This window comes from Tamandua tetradactyla, chromosome 10, assembly GCF_023851605.1.
Source record: "Tamandua tetradactyla isolate mTamTet1 chromosome 10, mTamTet1.pri, whole genome shotgun sequence".
Lineage (NCBI taxonomy): Eukaryota > Metazoa > Chordata > Mammalia > Pilosa > Myrmecophagidae > Tamandua > Tamandua tetradactyla.
Genome location: NC_135336.1, coordinates 19,543,117 through 19,562,932, shown reverse-complemented (window position 1 = coordinate 19,562,932; position 19,816 = coordinate 19,543,117). Strand labels below are relative to the sequence as shown.

At 34.5% G+C, this 19,816-nt stretch overlaps 1 protein-coding gene and 1 long non-coding RNA gene across 8 annotated transcripts in view; one reads left to right on the top strand and one right to left on the bottom strand.

Moving 5' to 3' along the window:
• The window catches only part of ZNF148 (zinc finger protein 148), a 164,304-nt gene that overhangs the window by 24,889 nt on the left and 119,599 nt on the right, over positions 1–19,816 (bottom strand). Inside the window, exon 8 of one of the 7 annotated variants that reach the window (XR_013158490.1) lies at positions 1,788–1,923. The exons of 3 other annotated variants lie outside the window; for them this stretch is intronic. Coding sequence is in view for 3 of the 4 variants with exons in the window: in XM_077118081.1 (XP_076974196.1) it covers positions 1,871–1,923 (53 nt within the window). In the remaining variant the exon portion in view is untranslated. 3 more of the 7 variants (XM_077118081.1, XM_077118083.1, XM_077118082.1) reach the window with 3 other exon arrangements.
• LOC143648292 (uncharacterized) overlaps positions 9,102–19,816 on the top strand; it is a 57,024-nt gene continuing 46,309 nt past the window's right edge. The window contains exons 1-2 of the long non-coding RNA XR_013158493.1: positions 9,102–9,220; positions 14,863–14,907. This is a non-coding gene — a long non-coding RNA (uncharacterized LOC143648292). The remainder of the gene's footprint in view (positions 9,221–14,862; positions 14,908–19,816) is intronic.

The window sequence follows — 19,816 nt, the reverse complement described above, 5'->3', positions numbered from 1 at the left end:
AAATGGATTAAGCCAACTTGGGGATGGGTTATTTTATAGCAAATCCAAGACTGTACCTCTTCAAATAAAGAAAATGTTTCTTTTCTCCTCCTCACTTCCTTTCTACCATCAAAAAAGAAATTTTTAAATTAAAACTGGTGCTTCACAACCCCCTGCAAATAGGATCACAATATTATACTCATTTTTTCTTCTCAACTCTGTTTCCCTCTCTTTTAAATACCGCTTTTTTTTCCTTCTTACCCCCCCCCTCCCATTCTGCCTCCTCTACTTTCCTAGCTTTTAGAGTCACTTGGTCAGTAACAAGCAAACTGCCTTAGTGCTTTATAACCTAATATGCGGTAGCAACTACCGTGATACTTTTACTATAGTATTTCTAAAGTTTTACATAACACACTCTCTAATAGTATCTGGACTCCACAAATTTCATGATGGACTTTTAGACTGTTGTGAATTTAAGGCTCTTTTTGTACTGAGATTTCACTGTAAATTTAAGACATAATGTGGTAACAGAGCATTTTAATTGCTACAAGCCCAAAAAGAATCTGATAAATTTCTTCTGGATAACTGGAATACAAATTAGCCATATACTAGAAATATTTTCCAAAGTTAATTTATTTTTCATATGATATAAAAGTTAAATTCTTTTAGTGCTTCATTTGGGGATTAAACATTCATTTATGCGAAATACGTAATTTTACCCGTTTTTAAAATATTACATGTCATATAAGGACAATTAAACTATCTACCGAATATTATAATCAAAATTATTCATACTGTTTCTTGAAATATGTAATAAAACTTATGCTTCCAACTTAATAGGCAGAAAAACAAAACCTACTAAAATTTTTGGATTTTACGTATTTCAGAAAATACTTACATAATGTATTTCATTACCATTTTACTTTTTATTTTGGATTACAGTTGGAAATATAAAGTCAAGAGCATATGTTACATAAAAATAAAATTAAAGTTGATGTTCTCTTAGAAAATTGATCTATTTTTTACTAACTAGTCCTTTAAAAAAATAGGTCTTTTTTTTTACCAATTTGAAAACAGCCTATAGAAGAAAACATTGCACATCACTTATCTGATTAAAGACAAATGCAAAATATATAAAGAAGTTTCAAAACTTAACAAAAAAACAATGTAATTTAAAAATGGGCAAAAGATTTGAACAAATACTTTACCAAAAAAAAAGTTCAAACAGCAAATAATCATTTGAAAAGATGCCCAACAAGACTAGTCATTAGGAAAATCAAATTAAAACCATAAAGAGATGCCAGAACATACCTATTGGAATGGCTAAAATTTTTAAAATCTGACAATAACAAGTGCTGTTGAGAATACATTACTTAGAACTCTCCTAAATTGTTGGTGGGAATGCAGAATTATATGGTCACTTTGGAAAACAGTCTGGTGGTTTTCTATAAAACTTACAATCCAGCAATATCACAATTAAGTATTACCAAAATGAAGTGAAAACATATGTTCACATAATAAGCAGTAAATTTATAACAAGTGTTAATAATGGTTTTATTCAGAATTGCCCCTAACTGGAAACAACACAAATGTAAATCATCTGGGGAGTGGATAAACAAACTGTAATACATCCATACAATGGAGTACTATTCAGCAAAAAGGAATTACTGACTGGTGTATACAACAACCCAGATGAATCTCAAGTGCACTATGATTAGTGGAAGAAGTGCAATTCAAAAGGCTACTTACTATATGATTCAACTTATCTAATATTCTGGAAAAGGATAAACTAAAGATAGAACACATACCACTATATGCCACAGGCTGGAGGTAGAGGAAGGCTTGACCTCAGATGACACACAGGGGAATTTTGAGGAGTGCCAGAACTGCTCTATATCTTGAAACTGTTCTGTATCTTGATTGTAGTAGTGGCTACACAACTGTCTATGTCAAAATTCAAAGAACTTTACGCTAAAAAGGGACAATTTTATTATATGCAAATTATAACTTACTTTAAAATAATGAATAAAAGGAGCCCAAAGTCAAAAAAAACCACATTTTCCTTAAGATGAAACAGATAATGAACATTATCTATAGAAAACATTGGAAAAATTCTCAACTATTCCACAAAATAAAATAAATCACATTAGCCCACCTTCCTCCAAAAGATTAAAACTTTCCAACTCATAGATGACTAGACATGGTACTAGGAACATGGTGAGATTTTCTTCTGATTAATTTGGTTTTCCTTGTGAAATAAGAAGGAAGTATCAGCTAAAAGTGAGAGGCAGAAGAAGGAGATGTCAGGGGTAAATGGAAAGGAGAAGTTATGAAATATTTGGGAGAAAGTTAGCAAAACCTTTTCTGCAAAAGGTTAGAAAGTAAATATTTTAGGCTTTGAAGTCCACACAGTCTCTACTGCAACTATTCCAAACTGCCACTGTGGGGAGAACATATTCATATGGATGTAGTTATGTGTGCTGGTTTGAAACTGATATGCACCCCAGAAAAGCCGCGTTCTTTGTCCTAATTCAATATTGTGGGGGCAGACCTATTGTTGGGTGGGATCTTTTTGTTTATGTTGCTTTCACAGAGATATGACCCAACCAATTGTGGGTTTCCATGGAGATGCATCTAAACCTAATCCAGGTGGATCCTAACCCACTTCCTATAGTCCCAAGAGGGGATCATTTTGGAAAAAGCTCAAAGCGGACACAGAAAATGACATCTAGGGATGCAGAAAGAAAATGCCCCCAGGAAAGCTGCTTGAAACCAGAAGCCTTAGGACCAGCAGATGCCAGCTATGACCCAGATGACAAAAGATGTTCTGGACACCAACAGCCTTGCTTGAGTTAAGGTATCTGTATCTGGATGCCTTAATTTGGACATTTTTTTTTTATGGCTTTAGAACTGTAAAATTGTAACTCAATAAATCCCCTTTATAAAAGCCAACCCATTTCTGTTATATTGCACTCTGTCTGCATTAGCAAACTAAAACATTGTTTCAATAAAATTACAAAAACAGGCAGCAAGTGGAATTGCTCAATAGGTAATATTCTCCCATGCCAACTAAATAAGTGAGAAAATGAACAGACTAGGAGAATGACTGACAGTGGCCATTAAGAGCCCACTTATAAGCCTTGATCCTTGAAGACGATTGGGTAACTATACAGCTTTTACAATGTGATGCTGTGACTGAAAATCTTATGTCTGATGCTCCTTTTATCCAGGGTATGGACAGATGAGTAAAAGAATAAGAGTAAAAAATAAATAATAGGAGGGATAAAGGGTTAAAAAAAACTCAATAGATTGCAATATTACTGGTCAACGAGAGGGAGGGGTGAGGGGTATGGGATATATGAGTTTTTTAAATTATTTTTATTCTTTTTCTGGAGTGATGCAAATGTGCTAAAAATGATCATGGTGATGAATACACAACTATGTGATGATATTGGGAGTCACTGAATGTATACTATGGATGGACTATACTATGTGTGTGAAGATTTCTCAATAAAAATATTAAAGAATCCACTTATAGTTTCCCAATAATAGACTGAAGGTGACCATAACTGTGCAAGGCTTTTTTTTTTTTTTTTAATTCAAATAGTCAGGTGAAGCTAAATTTACCTAACTAAGGTTCTAAATAAGCCAAGTGAATACTATTTGAGTGGAAAGGCAGGGGAGTGTAAGTATATGCGGGGGAGCAATCATGGTAAGTGACCACAGAATTTAAACTGGATAAAGAAAGTGAAGATATGAGGAAAATGAGGGATAGTGAATATGAAGTAGAATCACTGGACTATAGATCATGGTAGAGAAAAAGGGTTGTTGAAGCTTAAGTACTAGAGGGCATAGGTAGAAATGATAGGTGGTGTCAGGAAAGAAAGAAATGAAAGTGAAATTATGGAAAGGCTGAAGTTTGGTAACAGTTGTCAAAGTTTTAAGCATAGGTAAGGTACAATGAATGACAGGATGACCCACAAAGGAGAGGCAGGTACAATGAATAACAAGATGACCCACAAAGGAGAGGTTTACGAACTGAGAGGCCAAGGCATTCAAAGAATACTTTGACAGGGGTCACCAAGTGTTTCTGTAAAAGGCCAGATAGTGGCTATTTCAGGTTTTGTGGGCTAAAAGGCAAAATCAAGGATATTTTATATACATATATATATATATATATATATATATATATATATATATATTCGTATAATGAGAAAACATTCAACAAAGTTTTTATCAATGAAATTGAAAATGTAATAATAAAAATTGAATAGAAATACATGCCTATCAACGAAAACACTGGAATTATTTTTTGGAGGGTGTGGTGGGGTGGGGGGATACATCTCACTTAGTTGGAGTTCAAATTTAGCATTCCCACCCAACAAAACTGACTGCAAATCTCATTAAAGCTGATTTATAATAAGATAGTACATATTCCTTCTCTATTGTGAAAAGACAGGTACTGATATTAATTTATAAAAATATAATTTTAATTAAGCATTATTAATTATTATTCAGGCTTTACAGAATTCCATTAGATTCTACTCTCGATATTTGTCTTTTAGCATACCATAACATTACATATTTATCACTTCCAAGTGAAGGTCAGGTGGCAATACTTTAGCTGTACAGTTAAAATGGATTTTGAAATACGGAAATTTCCTTGAATCAAGATCTGCAACTGCTGGAACAATAGCTTGAGCTCAGGAAATATATTCACTACATGTGTGTGTAGGAATAGAGAGGTTTCTTCTTGTAACAGCAGAAAAAGTGTATATGAATGGATACTTGCACATTGGTGTTTCTGGCAGCAGTGTTCCGGATCCACAATGAATGTAGGTGGTCTAAGGGTACAAGGAGTGAGGAACGGAAGGGGAAACTATGGTGTATACATATAATGGACTTCTGAGCAGCTACAAGAAGGAATGAAGTTGTGAAGTATGCAACTAGGTGAATGAACCTTAAGGAGTGTATGCTGAATGAAATGTCAGGAATAAAAAGGCAATTAAGCCTCAATCATATGGATTAACTAAAAAATAAAAACTCGGTGAAGTCGAAAGATAAGTTATTAAAGGTTGGGGCCTATAATAAAGGGTCCTAGATTATAAGCTCTTATAGCAATCACAGATATTCAGGAGGTATAATTATTAATTCTAAATTCTGAGATACTGAGTTATTTGTATATAATTTATGGTCTTTCCTAGAAACTTTGGGTATTTATGTGACACCTGAGACTCAGAGTGAGAGCTCTGAAGCTATGAAAGTCAGCAGTAGCCCATACAGGAACTGTTAAAAAAGTTGCAAAAGTAATCAGACATCGAGTAGAGATATAAATGAAGCTGATCTGGATAGGATTAAGAAATATCAGAATACAAGGTAAAGGATGATATTATCCATATTTGAAAACTTCAACTTCTGTGAGACTAAACGGAGATGTTTATTGGGTGCAAAATTTATATATGGGTAGTGCATTTCCTAATTTAACTTGTATGGTCAGTTTAGTTGAACACCATAATTACATGAAATCTTGAACAAGGCATGAGATTTTGTTTGTTTGTTCAGGTTAGTGTGATGCCCCCATAAATCCCAGAGTGATTTGGACAGTAAATAAAGAAGCATTTGCAAAGTCTCCTTGGAGGAATGGGGAGAGAGTGGGAAATATTCATCTTCTTCATTTGGAAAATTTCTGATATTCGCACAAGCAGTGGGGATAACCACCGGATTTTCGGTTTTGTACCTACGAAACTTATTTCTGCAAAGGACAAGCTAAGTTTACTTAAAATTAGGACTAAAAGTCACCCCCAGAGAACCCCTTTCATTGTTCACATGTGGCCTCTTTCTCTAAGCCACATAGCAGGTAAACTCACTGCCCTCCCTCCTATGTGGAACATGATTTCCAGAGGTGTAAATCTCCCTGGCAACGTAGAACAGAACTCTGCAAACTAGCCTTAAGGGACTGAGAAAGTCTTTTTGACCAAAAGGGGGAAGAAAGAAAGAGACAAAATAAAGTTTCAGTGGCTGAGAGATTTCAAATTGAATCCAGTGGTTATCTTGGAGGTTCTTCTTATGCTTTATATAGATATTCCTTTTTACTTTATGGTGTATTGGAGTGGCTGGGGGAAGTACCAGAAACTGTTGAGCTGTATTCCAGTAGCCTAGATTCTTGAAGACGATTGTAAAAAGATATAATATTTACAATGTGATAGTATGATTGTGAAAACCCTCTCTGATGCTCCTGATATCCAGAGTATGGACAGACGAGTAAAAAAAAAATATGGATAAATAAATAAATAAATAATAGGGGGGACAAAGGGTAAAATAAATGGATGGAAATACCAGTGGTCAATGAGAGGGAGGGGTACGGGGTATGGGATGTATGAGTTTTTTCTTTTTCTGGAGTGATGCAAATGCTCTAAAAAAAAAATGATCATGGTGATAAATACACAACTATGTGATGATATTGTGAGGCATTGATTGCACACCATGTATAGAATGCATGTTTATGAAGATTTCTCAATAAAAATAAAAAAAGAAAAAGTATATAAAGCAGCATTTTGTGATTCAATATTAACTGTTGTCAAAATGGCTTTATTACAGTGCAAGTTTTGCATATAAACGCTGTTTTTTCTTCTAACTATAGGTTGAATTCATTAAGAAACATTACCAAGTCTTCAGTAAATGCTAATTTCCAAGGCAATTCAGTGTTCAATAATAGTGGTTGAAGATGATTCTTCTTATTCAGAAAAATAGTAATCTCAACCCCTGTACTTAAAAGCTCCTAATAAAACTTTATTGTTGCTAAATTATCAAAATCCTGTATAAGAAGTTAACTCCAAATATTCAGCTTCCACATATGACAAAAATTCATGGAACTGATAATGGTTAAGTGTACTAGAATGAATGAAGTTCACTATTGACCCTACTGGTTCAATAGCATATGATACATTCAAATATTTTCTGCAAAGTACTGCACATGAATAATATAATAAACGCCTTATTTTTTTCACATGCTTTGTAAATTAGTCCAACTAAACTTTTCTAGTCCACACATAATTTTACCAACATCAGTTGTAACACAACTTAACAAATTTCAGTTCAGGTTATACTGAAATAGTACTGTCTTCTCTACTTCTTTGAAAATGTTCTCACCTAAAGTTGTTATGTTCCAAACAAACTATTCACAGAGGCTACTTCTTCAGTTACTTCCTATTCAGCATTGACTTTTCAAATAAACAAAGAGCAATTACTGGTAACTTCTGTCAACTCATCAAGAGCCAAGGAAAACCAGTTGAAATCATGTGATTTGTTTCTGAAATGACTATTAATGTTGATCTCAATATCTTCACATCTTTGAGTAACTGTTCTTGCCAAAAGGCTAATGGCTTACACAAGTTTATTTTCTTTGGACACATTTCTTTGGCGGCTACAATTAAAAACAGTTAACCCTACCACTGGTTAGAGCCTTTCCTTGCTTGGCTAACAAAAAGCCATTTCAAACCTTACTTAGAATGACTTTTATTTTTGTGAAGAAATCCAGCTGAGATGAGATACTTCATTTTAAGTTCCTTACTTTTTCTGTTGCTTCCAGTGAGTTGAGAATATTATGATGAGTGTTTAATCTGGTAAGGTCAACATATACTGTATTTGTTTAATTCAGCTAAAGATTCATAAAGTAATAAACACAATTTTTGCCAAATAATTCAATAACTAAAAATCATAACTACACTACACTGTGCCTTAGAAGTACAACACCCAAAGTTCACCTTTCTATTCTTTTCTTGTTTTGACCCGATGGATATCTTGGTAATAAAACAAAATGTCACAATAGGGAAATACACACAGCACTAAAAACACGCTAATCTGCAGTGTGCCAAGCAGAATGCAAAGTCATGAAAGTGCCACATACAGTCTCTGTTGCATCTATTCAACTCTCATCCACAGACAATAAGTAAATTACAACAGAGATTCCAACAGAACTTTATTAATGGACACTTGAACTTCATATAATTGCTTTAGTAAGTCTAAAAATTTGATGCTTTAGAATCAAAGTAACGACTGATGCACAAAAAAATGACAAAAATACAATACAAACATGTATGCAGCTAATGTAAATATTTTTAGGAATACAAAATTCAAAAGCCATGCCACACAAAATGATTACATATGAACACATAACTTCTGTACAGCCCCAAATAAAGCAGAATGAATTCACATAAGGAAACATAGTATATCATGTTCAATGCATGAAAGTCAAAAGATGAACATCATTCATCATAAATGAGCCCTTAGAAGTCAGTAACAAAGTAACTATTACTTCAAGAGAAAAGAAAACACTCCAAGAAAATGAGAACAGAGGAAAGTGGATGCAATATTGCTATTAGTGATGTGATGATGATCAAGCTTGACATTCTTTGTAAGATTAAATTGTCAAAGATTAAAAATACTGATATATAATATTGTAAGAAACAGGGAACTCTTAGTCACAAACATTGGCAAAGACACTGATGAGGACTGCTTTATATTAAGGGAGATTTCTGAATTTTCACTCAAAATACAAGTTTTGTAAATCCTTTGCCCCAGCCATTTCAATTCACAAAAATTATTCCAATAAAGTAATGGGAACAAATTCAAAATAATGTACACAGAAGCAGGTTCATTGCAGAGAAAATATGTAGCAAACACAAAGATGAAAGAAGAATGTATAATCAATAAATTTGTATCTCTTTACCAAAAGAGGTTAAAGTCATATAATCAAATTAGAACAAAGGGGTCAAGAAAGAGTTAAAAGGTACAATAAAATTACGATCCTCAAAAAAACTATTTGCATATTGTTTACGAACATACCCCAAAAGAATACGCACAAAATTCCATTAATAGCTGATAATACTGGGGAGTGGAATTATGAAGAGAAAAGATACTTCAAAAGTGAAAATATTATACTTAAAAAATTACTATGTCTTCTAAAGTTATTGAAAAATCATTTTTTATGACTCCGCTTTTAAAATTCATCCTGTGGTAAGTTAAGAATTAAAACATATGCACTTCATACACATGGAACCACTGAGACAGAGGCGACAATTACATCATCCTGAGCTTCTATATGTAATAATGTCTCCATCATTCAAGCTTCTGGAATTTAGTTTAATGTAAACAATGAAAGCAGTCAAAATGCCTCGGTATAATTCTTCATGATGATACACTTTGGGCTAAACTTGATGTAATCTTCATGTACCACATAACGGTATGTTTTTTATTTAAAAAAAAACATTTAAAACTAAAAACCATTTTTAGCTTGAGAGTCAGACAAAAACTAGGTAGCAGACTGGATTTGGTCTATGAGTCAAAGTACACAAACACCTGATCTATGAGAATATTGAAATGACTAGGATTTTTTAAAGGAAAATGAAAAATAGAGTAACACTGATCCAAGATCTAAGATCTTCTAGAAACTTGAGAAACAGGGCAGAGGAACAGCAGTAGTGGATGGTACAATCTGATTTCAACACTAGAGATTTTGGAGAAAGGAGAGACTTTCTTCCTTGACAAAGATTAGTTAGTTAAAAGAAGTAGCAGAGCCAAAGTCTATATTCAAATACTACCCAGCACCTAAGCAATACCTGGCACACAGTTAGGTATTCAATAAACATGTGCTCAATGAATGATTTAACAAAAAAACTGGCAAATCTATATCTAATTTTCAATTTATACATATTAAGATAGTTTACAGATACATTAAATAAGAAAGTCCATTTATGAAATCAACATCTTTAGTCCACAGAGACTTGCAGTGAGGACAACCAATTCAATAGGCTTAGCCCTCAATCTTGGGGTTCATCTCTATGAAACTTATTTCTGCAAAAAAGAAGCTCAGGCAGCTTGTAATTATGCCTAAGAGTCAGCCAGAGGACCTCTTTTTGTGCTCAGATGTGGTCTCTCTCTCTAAGCCAACATGGCAGGTGAACTCACTGCTCTCCCCTGCACCCCCGCTATGTGCGACATGACTCCCAAGAGTGTGAATCTCCCTGGCAGCATGGAACAGAACTCCCTGGATGAGCAAGGACCCTGCATCATGGGACTAAAAAAGCCTTCTTGACCAAAAAGGAGAAAGAGAAATTAAACAAAATAAAGTTTCAGTGGCTGAGAGATTTCAAACAGAGTCGAGAGGTTATCCTGGAGGTTATTCTTACGCATACAGATATCCCTTTTTAGTTTATGGTGTATTGAGTGGCTGGAGGGAAGTACCTGAAACTGTTGAGCCATGTTCCAGCAGACTTGTAACTGATGTACATGTAACAGATGTTGTCAATGCCGTCTATATCACCTCTTGGCTGGCTCTAACTTCCACCTGCCAGCATCTTGCATGTCTTAAATGAGTTCAATATATTTCCCAAAACTTAATAATCAATGTCCTTTTAAAGTTCTCCATAATTTTGGAATATTGTAAGATTAAAAGAAAGAACTGAATAATGAATTTTTCAAATGAAGAGCAAGGTCCTCATCCTATTTATCTTGGGAGACTTCTGACCCACTCCTTTTTTTTATTTTGAAATTTATTTTTTTAATGATATATACTATATATTCACATATCATGTAATCATCCAAAGTATACAATTAATGATTCACAATATCATCATATAGCTGTGCATTTATCATCACAATCAACTTTTTTTTTCTTTTTTTGTGAAAAATAACATATATATCAAAAAGGAATAAATTTCAAAGCACGTCCAAATTATTAGTTGTAGAACAGATTTCAGAGTTTGGTATAGGTTACAATTCCACAATTTTAGGCATTTACTTCTAGCTGCTCTAAGATACTATAGACTAAAAGGAATATCAATATAATTTTTCAGTAATTATACTCATTTGTTAAATCCTACCTTCTCTGTATAACTCCACCATCACCTCTGATCTTTCTACCCCACTCTTTAGGGTATTTGGGCTGTGCCCATTCTAACTTTTTCATGTTGGAAGAGGCTAATCCATTACTTTTTCCTATTCTTTTCCACCCTATACAGTGCCTAATACCATGTGGAACTCAAAAGCAGCTGAAACTAAATCAACAAATTAATTAATCAAGTTTTGACAGACAGGATGGAATTACAGATGTACCCCAAAGAATGAGTTAAATTCAGATAGACAAAAATATCATTCCAAGTAGAGGAAATCAGTCTAATACCCTACCCAAACCAATTTCCTCACTCAATTTTCCTACTTATCCCATTACAACTCTGATCTATCATAGAAGCTCCTAGAAGCATCCAAGACCAGTGATCTTGATTCTTGAAGATGACTGCATAAATATATAGCTTTTACAATGTGACTGTGTGCTTGTGAAAATCTTGTGTCTGATGCTCCTTTTAGCCAGGTGTCTTAGTTTGCAAGCTGGCAGAATGGAATATACCCCAACTGGAAAATGTGTCTTAGTTTGCAAGCTGCTGGAATGCCATATACCCAAATCAGAATGGATTTTATAAAGGGAATTTCAAAATTACAATGGGTCAGGAACATCTCTTTCAGCTCGTCAGTCACATTCCTGGCATGCTAGTCCCTTGCTTCTGGGCTCCGCTGCTTACAGCCTCTTGTAGTGTGGGGGCTCCTCACTTTGCTTCTCCAGGGCTGGCTTTCATCTTGTGGCTTCCCTTGGCTCTCTCCAGGTTCTGGCTTACTTAACATCTCATGGCAACATCTGCTGGGTTTCAAGCATCTCCAAACATCTGGGTCTCTCTGTTTCCCAAGTACTGGCATTGGGTTCAGCTCTGCTCTGAAGTTTCTGTCAGCTGTTTCTCTGTGGGTCTGTCTTTTCTGACTCTCTCCAGAATGTTTTCTCTTTTAAAGGATTCCAGTAAACAAATCAAGACCCACCTGGAATGGGTGGAGTCATATCTCCATCTAATCAAAAGTCACACCCACAATTCCAGTTGTCACATCACCACAGAGATATCTAATCAAAAGTTTCCAACCTACAGTATTGAATCAGGATTAAAAGAAATGTCTGCCTCCACAAAACTGAATCAAGATTAAAAAATGGCTTTTTTGGGGTACATAATACTTTCAAACCAACACAACAGGATATGGGCAGATGATTTAAAAAAAAAATAAGGATAATAAATAAATTAAAAATGGGGGGATAAAGGATAAAAATTGGGTAGACTGAAATACTGTGGGTCAATGAGAGGGAAAGCTAAGGGATATGGGATATATGTGTTCTTTTTATTTCTTTTTCTGGAGTGATACAAATGTTCTAAAAATAATCATGTTGAAGAATACACAACCATATGATGATAATGTAAGCCACTGATTGTAAAAAATGGTTGGACTGCATGTGCGTGAATATTTCTCAATAAAAATATTGAAAAAAAAAAAGAAGGGAAAAAAGAACATTGCCTACAATGGTGTCACTCCTTTAACTCGCTGTGTCTAAACTGCTATTAAATTTCATCTATGTCTGCTTTTCCTTTCAAATGTCTTTCATAATTGCCTTCATTCCATTTTTAGTCTTAAAATCTTGTCCACTATTTAATATATTTTGCTACAGTTATGTTGGTGGCATTCCTAAAATATCTCATTATAAAGGGAACTTTTCAAGGAAGGGGTCAAAGAAGATTGGCATAAGTTTCATAGAAAGTTACTTTCCTGCACTGAGGAATTCTTTCTTAATAGCTAATTAATTCAACCAAAAATCCAAACTGCTGAGCAAAAAGAAGTAGTTGATTCAACTCTCAATTCAGCAAAGTAATGACTTAAAGTAAACTTACAATTTATATACAATATTTAGAAACATATTTACCATTCAAGCACCATCATCCAAATGTAAAAACAAAGCAAGTATAACAATTTAGAAATAGAAACTTTACCTAAAATACAAGGGTAAAAAATAACTCCATAATGCTTTATTCTGCTAAAATAATTTGTTACTGTTGTCTTTTTCTTTTTTTAATATTAAAAAATCTTTTTTTTTTAATATTAGAAACCAAGCCCATGTAAAATTAGCACAGCCACCAATCAAATTAATCCCACAAATAATAATCTAGCAAAAAAGTCTAGGTGATCAAGCACATCACCAAGCATTGTTTTTGGTAGCTAGCTCCTACCCCTCCCTAAACCAATCATTCTCTTCTCTGTCCTACAGCATTTCATCTCCTTAAATGCCCTCAAATGTCTCCTGCTCATTCCTTCCTACTGATGTGCCTGACTTCTAGATAAGGAGAACTCCTACATTTGTCACTACATCCTAAGTATTAAAAATGAAGTTCTAGGGTCCCATGACTCCATCATCCTTTTCTTCCAATTCTCAGTTTTTAAAAAACGTGCCTAAGAACAGGCAGATAAAACCAAGATTTTTCTACAGGGACAACTGGAGCTTGTCAATGCTCTATACTTACAGCTGATAAGACTCCATGTCCCTCCCTTCCAACAAATGATAAAGAAAAAGATGGAAGTAGGCAAAAACATATCTGCCTCATTTTGTTTTTGTTTTTTTTTTTTGGGTTGTGTGTGTGTACATGGTCTAGAAATTGAACCCAGGTCTCTCACATGGAACGCAAGCATTCTACTACTGAACCACCCATGCACACTCTGCCCAGTTTTTAAGAATGAAAAGAGTTCCTCCATTACATACATGCTATAGGTCCATATAGAATACTGTGTGGTTTCAAACAACAGCAAGAAATATGTGATTGTTTCAGTTTATTTTTCACAACTGCACTTGCCTCTTTTTTTTTTTTTTTTTTTCATTTAATGCAATGTGTGTGAAGACTCAACTTGTATAAAGAATTCCTAGGTGGATGAAAATATGTGGGAGAAAAGGATCAACGCACTTTTCTCTTTTCTTTTTCTGCATGGGCAGGCACCAGGAAACAAACTCGGGTCTCTGGCAGGGCAGGTAAGAACTCCTGCCTGTTGAGCCACTGTGGCCCACCCAATGCACTTTTATTTAATTATTCTTTCAGTGTTTTTATACAGATGTTATATACAAAACATAACATAACAGAGTTTATCATATTAAAAAGACAAAAGTTCTACAGGAAATAAAGAGTAGTAAGCACTTGCAATGATGACGAATAATGCGACTAGCAAAAAAGCAGCATAAGAACAGGATAGAAGATAATTACCTAGTACTACATTAGGATGGCAATCCTATGACCTAAACTTGCTTCTTAATGGCATCATGCAGTTAGACTCTCTCCAAAAGATCTACAGAAGAGCAAAAAGATGACAGATTATGTAGGAGGTGGTATTATTATTGTTAATGTATTCAAAGAAGTAAAATGTCAAGACACCTTCATAAACTTCAAGTGGAGGCTGAAAATGATGGACATATAACCATTTCTGAAACATAGAAATGCTCCCAGACCATAACATCTAAAGATTTTATATATCCGGAGAGAAATTTTGGGCAGATAGGCCATCTGCTCTCCTACCACAAGCCTAGCAATAATTTTTTTCTCTCTTTAAAACCCTGGTGTCGCAGGAATTGGTTATTGAGTGCATAGGGCAAAAAAATCCACTGCCTTTGGCCAGCAACAATTTGGTCGGTAACCCTCTGATAGGACAGATGCCTGAGGCTCTAGTGCCCCAGCAAAGCAGGTGAGCCAGGTAACAGAGCCTTTTGTGGCCACTGGACTGAATTTAATCTAGAGGCTTGGCCACTGGGGTTTCTGTGTTCTGACAGCACTCCAGAGACTTTTGGTGCCTTTAAAAGCATTAAAGAGAGAAACTGTTTCCACTTCCATGTCCAGATAGCTAACTGGGTGAGTGGGTCAGTAGGGTAAAAGTAGATCAGGGAGCAAATAAGATGGTTCAAGTCTCCTTGACCTAGGCTTGCGTCACACTTTCAGAACAATTTCCTTTCTCTGACCTCTACATCTATCTGTTTTCTAGGTAACATGCTGTAGCGAGTTCGAAACCCTGACCTAAATCTGTCTGGTGAGTATACACCTTAAAAATGAGCTATCCAACAGTAGGTAAACTCTGCCTTCCCCTTATATGGGAAATGACTCTCAGGGGTGTAAATCAACCTGGCAACATTGGACATGACTCCTGGGATGAACCAGGATCTGGTATCACGAGATTGCGAAAGCCTTCTTGACTAAAAGTGGGAAGAAAGAAATGAGACCAAATAAAGTTTCAGTGGCTGAGATATCAAACACAGTTGAGAGGTTATCCTGGAGGCCATTCTTATGCATCACATAAATATCTCTTTTTAATTTATGGTGTATTGTAGTGGCTAGAGGGGAGTACCTGACACTGTTGAATTGTATTCGAGTAGTCTTGATTCTTGAAGACGACTGTGTAACTACACAGCTTTTACAATGTGACACTGTGATTGTGAAAACCCTGTGTGTGATGCTTTTATCCAGGGTATGGACAAATAAGTAAAAAAAAAATAAGGATAAAAATAAGTAATGGGGGAAATAAAGGGTAAAAAATTGAGTAGATTACAATACTAGCAGTCAATGAGAGGAAGAGGTAAAGGGCATGGAATGTTTAAGGTTTTCCTTTTTATTTCTTTATCTGGAGTGGTGCAAATGTTATAAAATGATCACTTTTCTGGAGTGATGCTTATATTCTAAAAAATGATCATAGTGATGAATACACAACGATGTGATGATATTGTGAGCCACTGACTGTATACTGTAGACGGACTATATGTGAAGATTTTATTGAGAAATCTCAATAAATGTGTGTGTGAAATATTTTACACACATTCCATACACAGTGTACAATCAATACACAATACACAACATAGTTGTGTATTCATCACTATGATCATTTTTTAAAATATAAGCATCACTCCAGAAAAACAAATAAAGAAAAGAAAAAAAAGTCATACATACCATACCCATTACCTCTCCCTCTCATTGACCACTAGTATTTCTACCTACCCAATTTATTCAATAAATATATTTTTGTAAAAATCTGTAATATTTTCTGAAATATCTAGACCACTCATTATGGAAATTCTAATGTTTTCCCAATACTTTATAAATTCACAGTTAACAGACTCTCAATGTCACCACTGCCTCAGAGTTATTATCTCTGATAATCTCTTTTCTTTATGCACTGGCTCACCTTTATCAGTGAGCTATCCTTTCCATACTATAGCAACCCATAAATGGTAATCAGTGACTTTTCCTGATTTGCATACCTAATTGCATTACCTATTGTGCTGATTTTAAACTATTATGAACCCCAGAAAAGTCATGTTTCAATCCTGATCCAATCTTATGGGGCCAGACCTATTGTTCAGGATGGAAAACTTTGACTGGTTTGTTTACTTGGAGATGTGACACATCCAGTTGTAAATGTAAGCTTTTGATTAGATTACTTCCATGGAGATGTTGTGCCCAATTGTGGGTGTGACCTTTTGATTAGATGGAGATGTGGTTCCGCCCATTTAAGGTAGGCCTTGATTAGTTTACTGGAGTCTTTTAAAAGGGAAACATTTTGGAGCAAGCTCAGAGCCAATAGGTAACCCAGACATTTGGAGATGCAGAAAGAAAATGCCCCCAGGGATGTGTGAAACAGAAGCCTAAGACTCCAGCAGACACCAACCAAGTGTCTTTCTAGCTGACAGAGTTGTTCCAGATCCACTGGCCTTTCCTGAGTCAAGATATCTTTCTCTGGATGCCTTAGTTTGGATATTTTTATGACCTCAGAAATTTAAACCTGTAACTTAATAAATTCCCTTCACAAAACAAAAAAATCTACCAAATGTCAGTAAGTAAAATGAAAGACCTCTGAGCGATATGGCCAATTTTCCTGGATTTGGGCTCAGAACAAACAAATGCAGTATATTTTCCAAAATTTGATAGTCAATGTACTTTTAAAATTGTTAATAAGTTTATGATACTATGAAAACAGAGTTTTTTTCAACCTCCGATAAAAGGAATTTTACAATAAAATTTTGAACAAATACGATTTTCTTCTGCTTAGGTATATTCTTCCTAAATTTATACAAGCTAACTGATAAGATAGTATTATAAATCCATTCTCAAAATTCCTCTTAAAATAACCTAACTAGATAGGTTAAGTTGCGCAAACTGAACAATGTGCCTGGTAATAACACACATACAAAGCATAATAAAATTTAAAATACGCTAATGCTTCAAAGATATTCTATTTATGAAGTCAGTTAAGTTTAATAAGAAATATAAATCGATCTTTTTTTTTTTTTTGCCTGGGCAGGCACCGGGAATTGAAGCCAGATCTCCGGCATGGCAGGAGAGAACTCTGCCTGCTGAGCCACCACGGCCCACCCTAAATCAATTTTTTAATAACCTTGACTACCTGGATTTCAAACATTCTAGCTTTTGGTTACTTGGCCATTTGCTACCTCACTATGTGGAAGAATTTGAATCTGTAATGGCTTTGTTAATGTCAATCTGTATATTTTCGTTAGCAATTATTGTCATAGAGCATGTCTAGTTCTTAGCTCCAAAAAGTTTATATTCTAGGTAGAATATACACATATTATGGCATATAATAAGATAGTAGTGATAAAGGAATAAAAATATTGGAAGAATTTAAAAAGCAGACAGTTAAAGAATGACCGAAGAAGACCTTATAGAAGAGATAATGCTTGTTAAGACCTCTAAATACGAAAGCAGCATTTTGGGCAGGCCACGGTGGCTCAGCAGGCAAGAATGCTTGCCTGTCAGGCCAGAGGACCCAGGTTCGAGTCCCGGTGCCTGCCCATGTAAAAGTAAAAAAAAAAAAAAAAAAAAAGAAAGCAGCATTTAAATAAACAGAGCTCTGAACTAGTTTTTTTTAGAAGCTATAACTTAATTTTGTAAACTAGAATATTTCGAGCATTGTTTAGCATTTGGAAATAATGTAAAAAAAATTTCTTAAATATTGAAAAAGCTGATTATATTTAAAACTTGAGGCTTTTTTGACCTTTGAATGTAGTGCCTAACTAAACTGAGAAATTTTAGGCTATTATAAAATAATCATTTGTGTTTTCATATAAAATATATAAATGCCTGGCTGTGTTCTGCACCCAAGCATAAATTTCTTCCTTCTTCCATTAATTTGTAGAATCTCTGTCTCTTCTTCCTTTCATAAATACTGCCACTGGAAGGAAGTATACAGGTTCAAAAAGCTTTGGGAATTTATTATCAACTTTATTTCCGATTATGTGCAGTCCAGAGAAATAAAAACTGTGGGTGGAATGGATATGGAAGGTAGTAGAACGTTTAAGGAAATTAATTTGTTTGTTATTGTCACTGCTGGCTAGAAGCCCTGAATGGAATCAGAAGGTGAGAGACAGCTGGAGGAAGTGAATTTTTTTTTTTGTTACTGTCACTGTTGACTCGAAGCCCTGAATGGATAGAGAAAGTAGTAAAGGGTTAGAGGAGATGAATTTTGTTTGTTATAGTCATTGTTGACTACACGCTCTGAACAAATAGAGTTGTAGAACAGGAGTTTATAAAAGTGATTTCTGGGAGAGGCAATGGTGGCTCAGTGGCAGAATTCTCACCTGCCATGCCAGAGACCTTGGTTCGATTCTCGGCGCCTGCCATGCCCAAAAACAACAAATCTGTCATATACTTCACAACAAAAGCTTTTGTGTCAAACTGGGTTTTCATACAAAACTAAAGTTTAGTTTTTCCCCTGTTGAAATGTTGGTTGTTAGTCTATCTTAATGTAACGTTTTAAAAAAGTTTTTCTTAATTATCTGAGTACTGTTTAAAAAACAAAGATTTTATATAAGAATAATATTCTTGATAATGTTGATGTTGGCCTTATTTATTTCAAAAGACAAGTCTTCTCACTTGTTAAGGGAAAAACTGTTATAAGTAATTTGTTCTTTCACCTTGAAAAAGTAAGGTGCTAAAATAGTTTAACATATTGCATAATAGGTGTTTTGGACATAATGCAGTAGTTAAAAGGGATTTTCTATCCTGTTGCTCATTGAATTTGTATCAGTAAAATACTACTCATACATTTAGAAATTGTATAAAAGTCCTAAAAATTTGACAATGTTCTCACTGTCCATTGGTATCAGGATATACCAATCTGGGCTAAACAAGGGCATGGTGGTGTTTGTCATGGTTTTAATTATTCTTAAAAAATGTTACATATCATAGGAACAGCCAAATTTACTTGTCAGTTGCACTGCTTCACTCTAATACTTGTCTAAAAGTGTATGTGGTCAGCTACAGTTTCAAGCTCCAACTGTAACAAAGAAAGACTTTAAAAGAGAGCAGAACAAATATATAAATTATATTTTTACCTGTTAATTAAACATGCAAAAATTAAACAGAACACAACCTCTGATTTGTTAATATAAAACAACTGTCAAATATTTTAATTCTGAAAGTAGCTTCATTTAGAAATGCTTATAAAAATTAAAGCTTTGAATGTAAGCTTTAACTCTTATCTAAATTCTAAATTCTTATCTAATTCTAAAATGTTTTGCTCTTTTATAACCTAGTAGTTCCCTGGAACTTTAAGTATCCGTGTGACATTTGACACTCAGATTTAGTTCTCCAGCTCTGAAAGTCCATTCAGCAACTGAAAAAGATCAAACTCCAATTGAACATGTGATGAAACTAATCTGGTTAAAACTAGGGTAAATCAAAATAGAAGGAAAGAACTAACATTGTCTGCATTTTAGAGCTTTAACTTCTGTGTGAGACAAAACATAAAAATGTTTTGTACAAGATTCAAACTTTCTGTAGCAAACTAATTTATTAATCTGTCCAGTCAATCTATTTAAACACCCTAATTCAATTTTATCTGATACAGAACCTAGAGTAAAAACCAAAATCTTAATCTTCTGTACAAGTTAATGTTATACCATGGTGCATTTCAGAGTATTCTGGGCAGA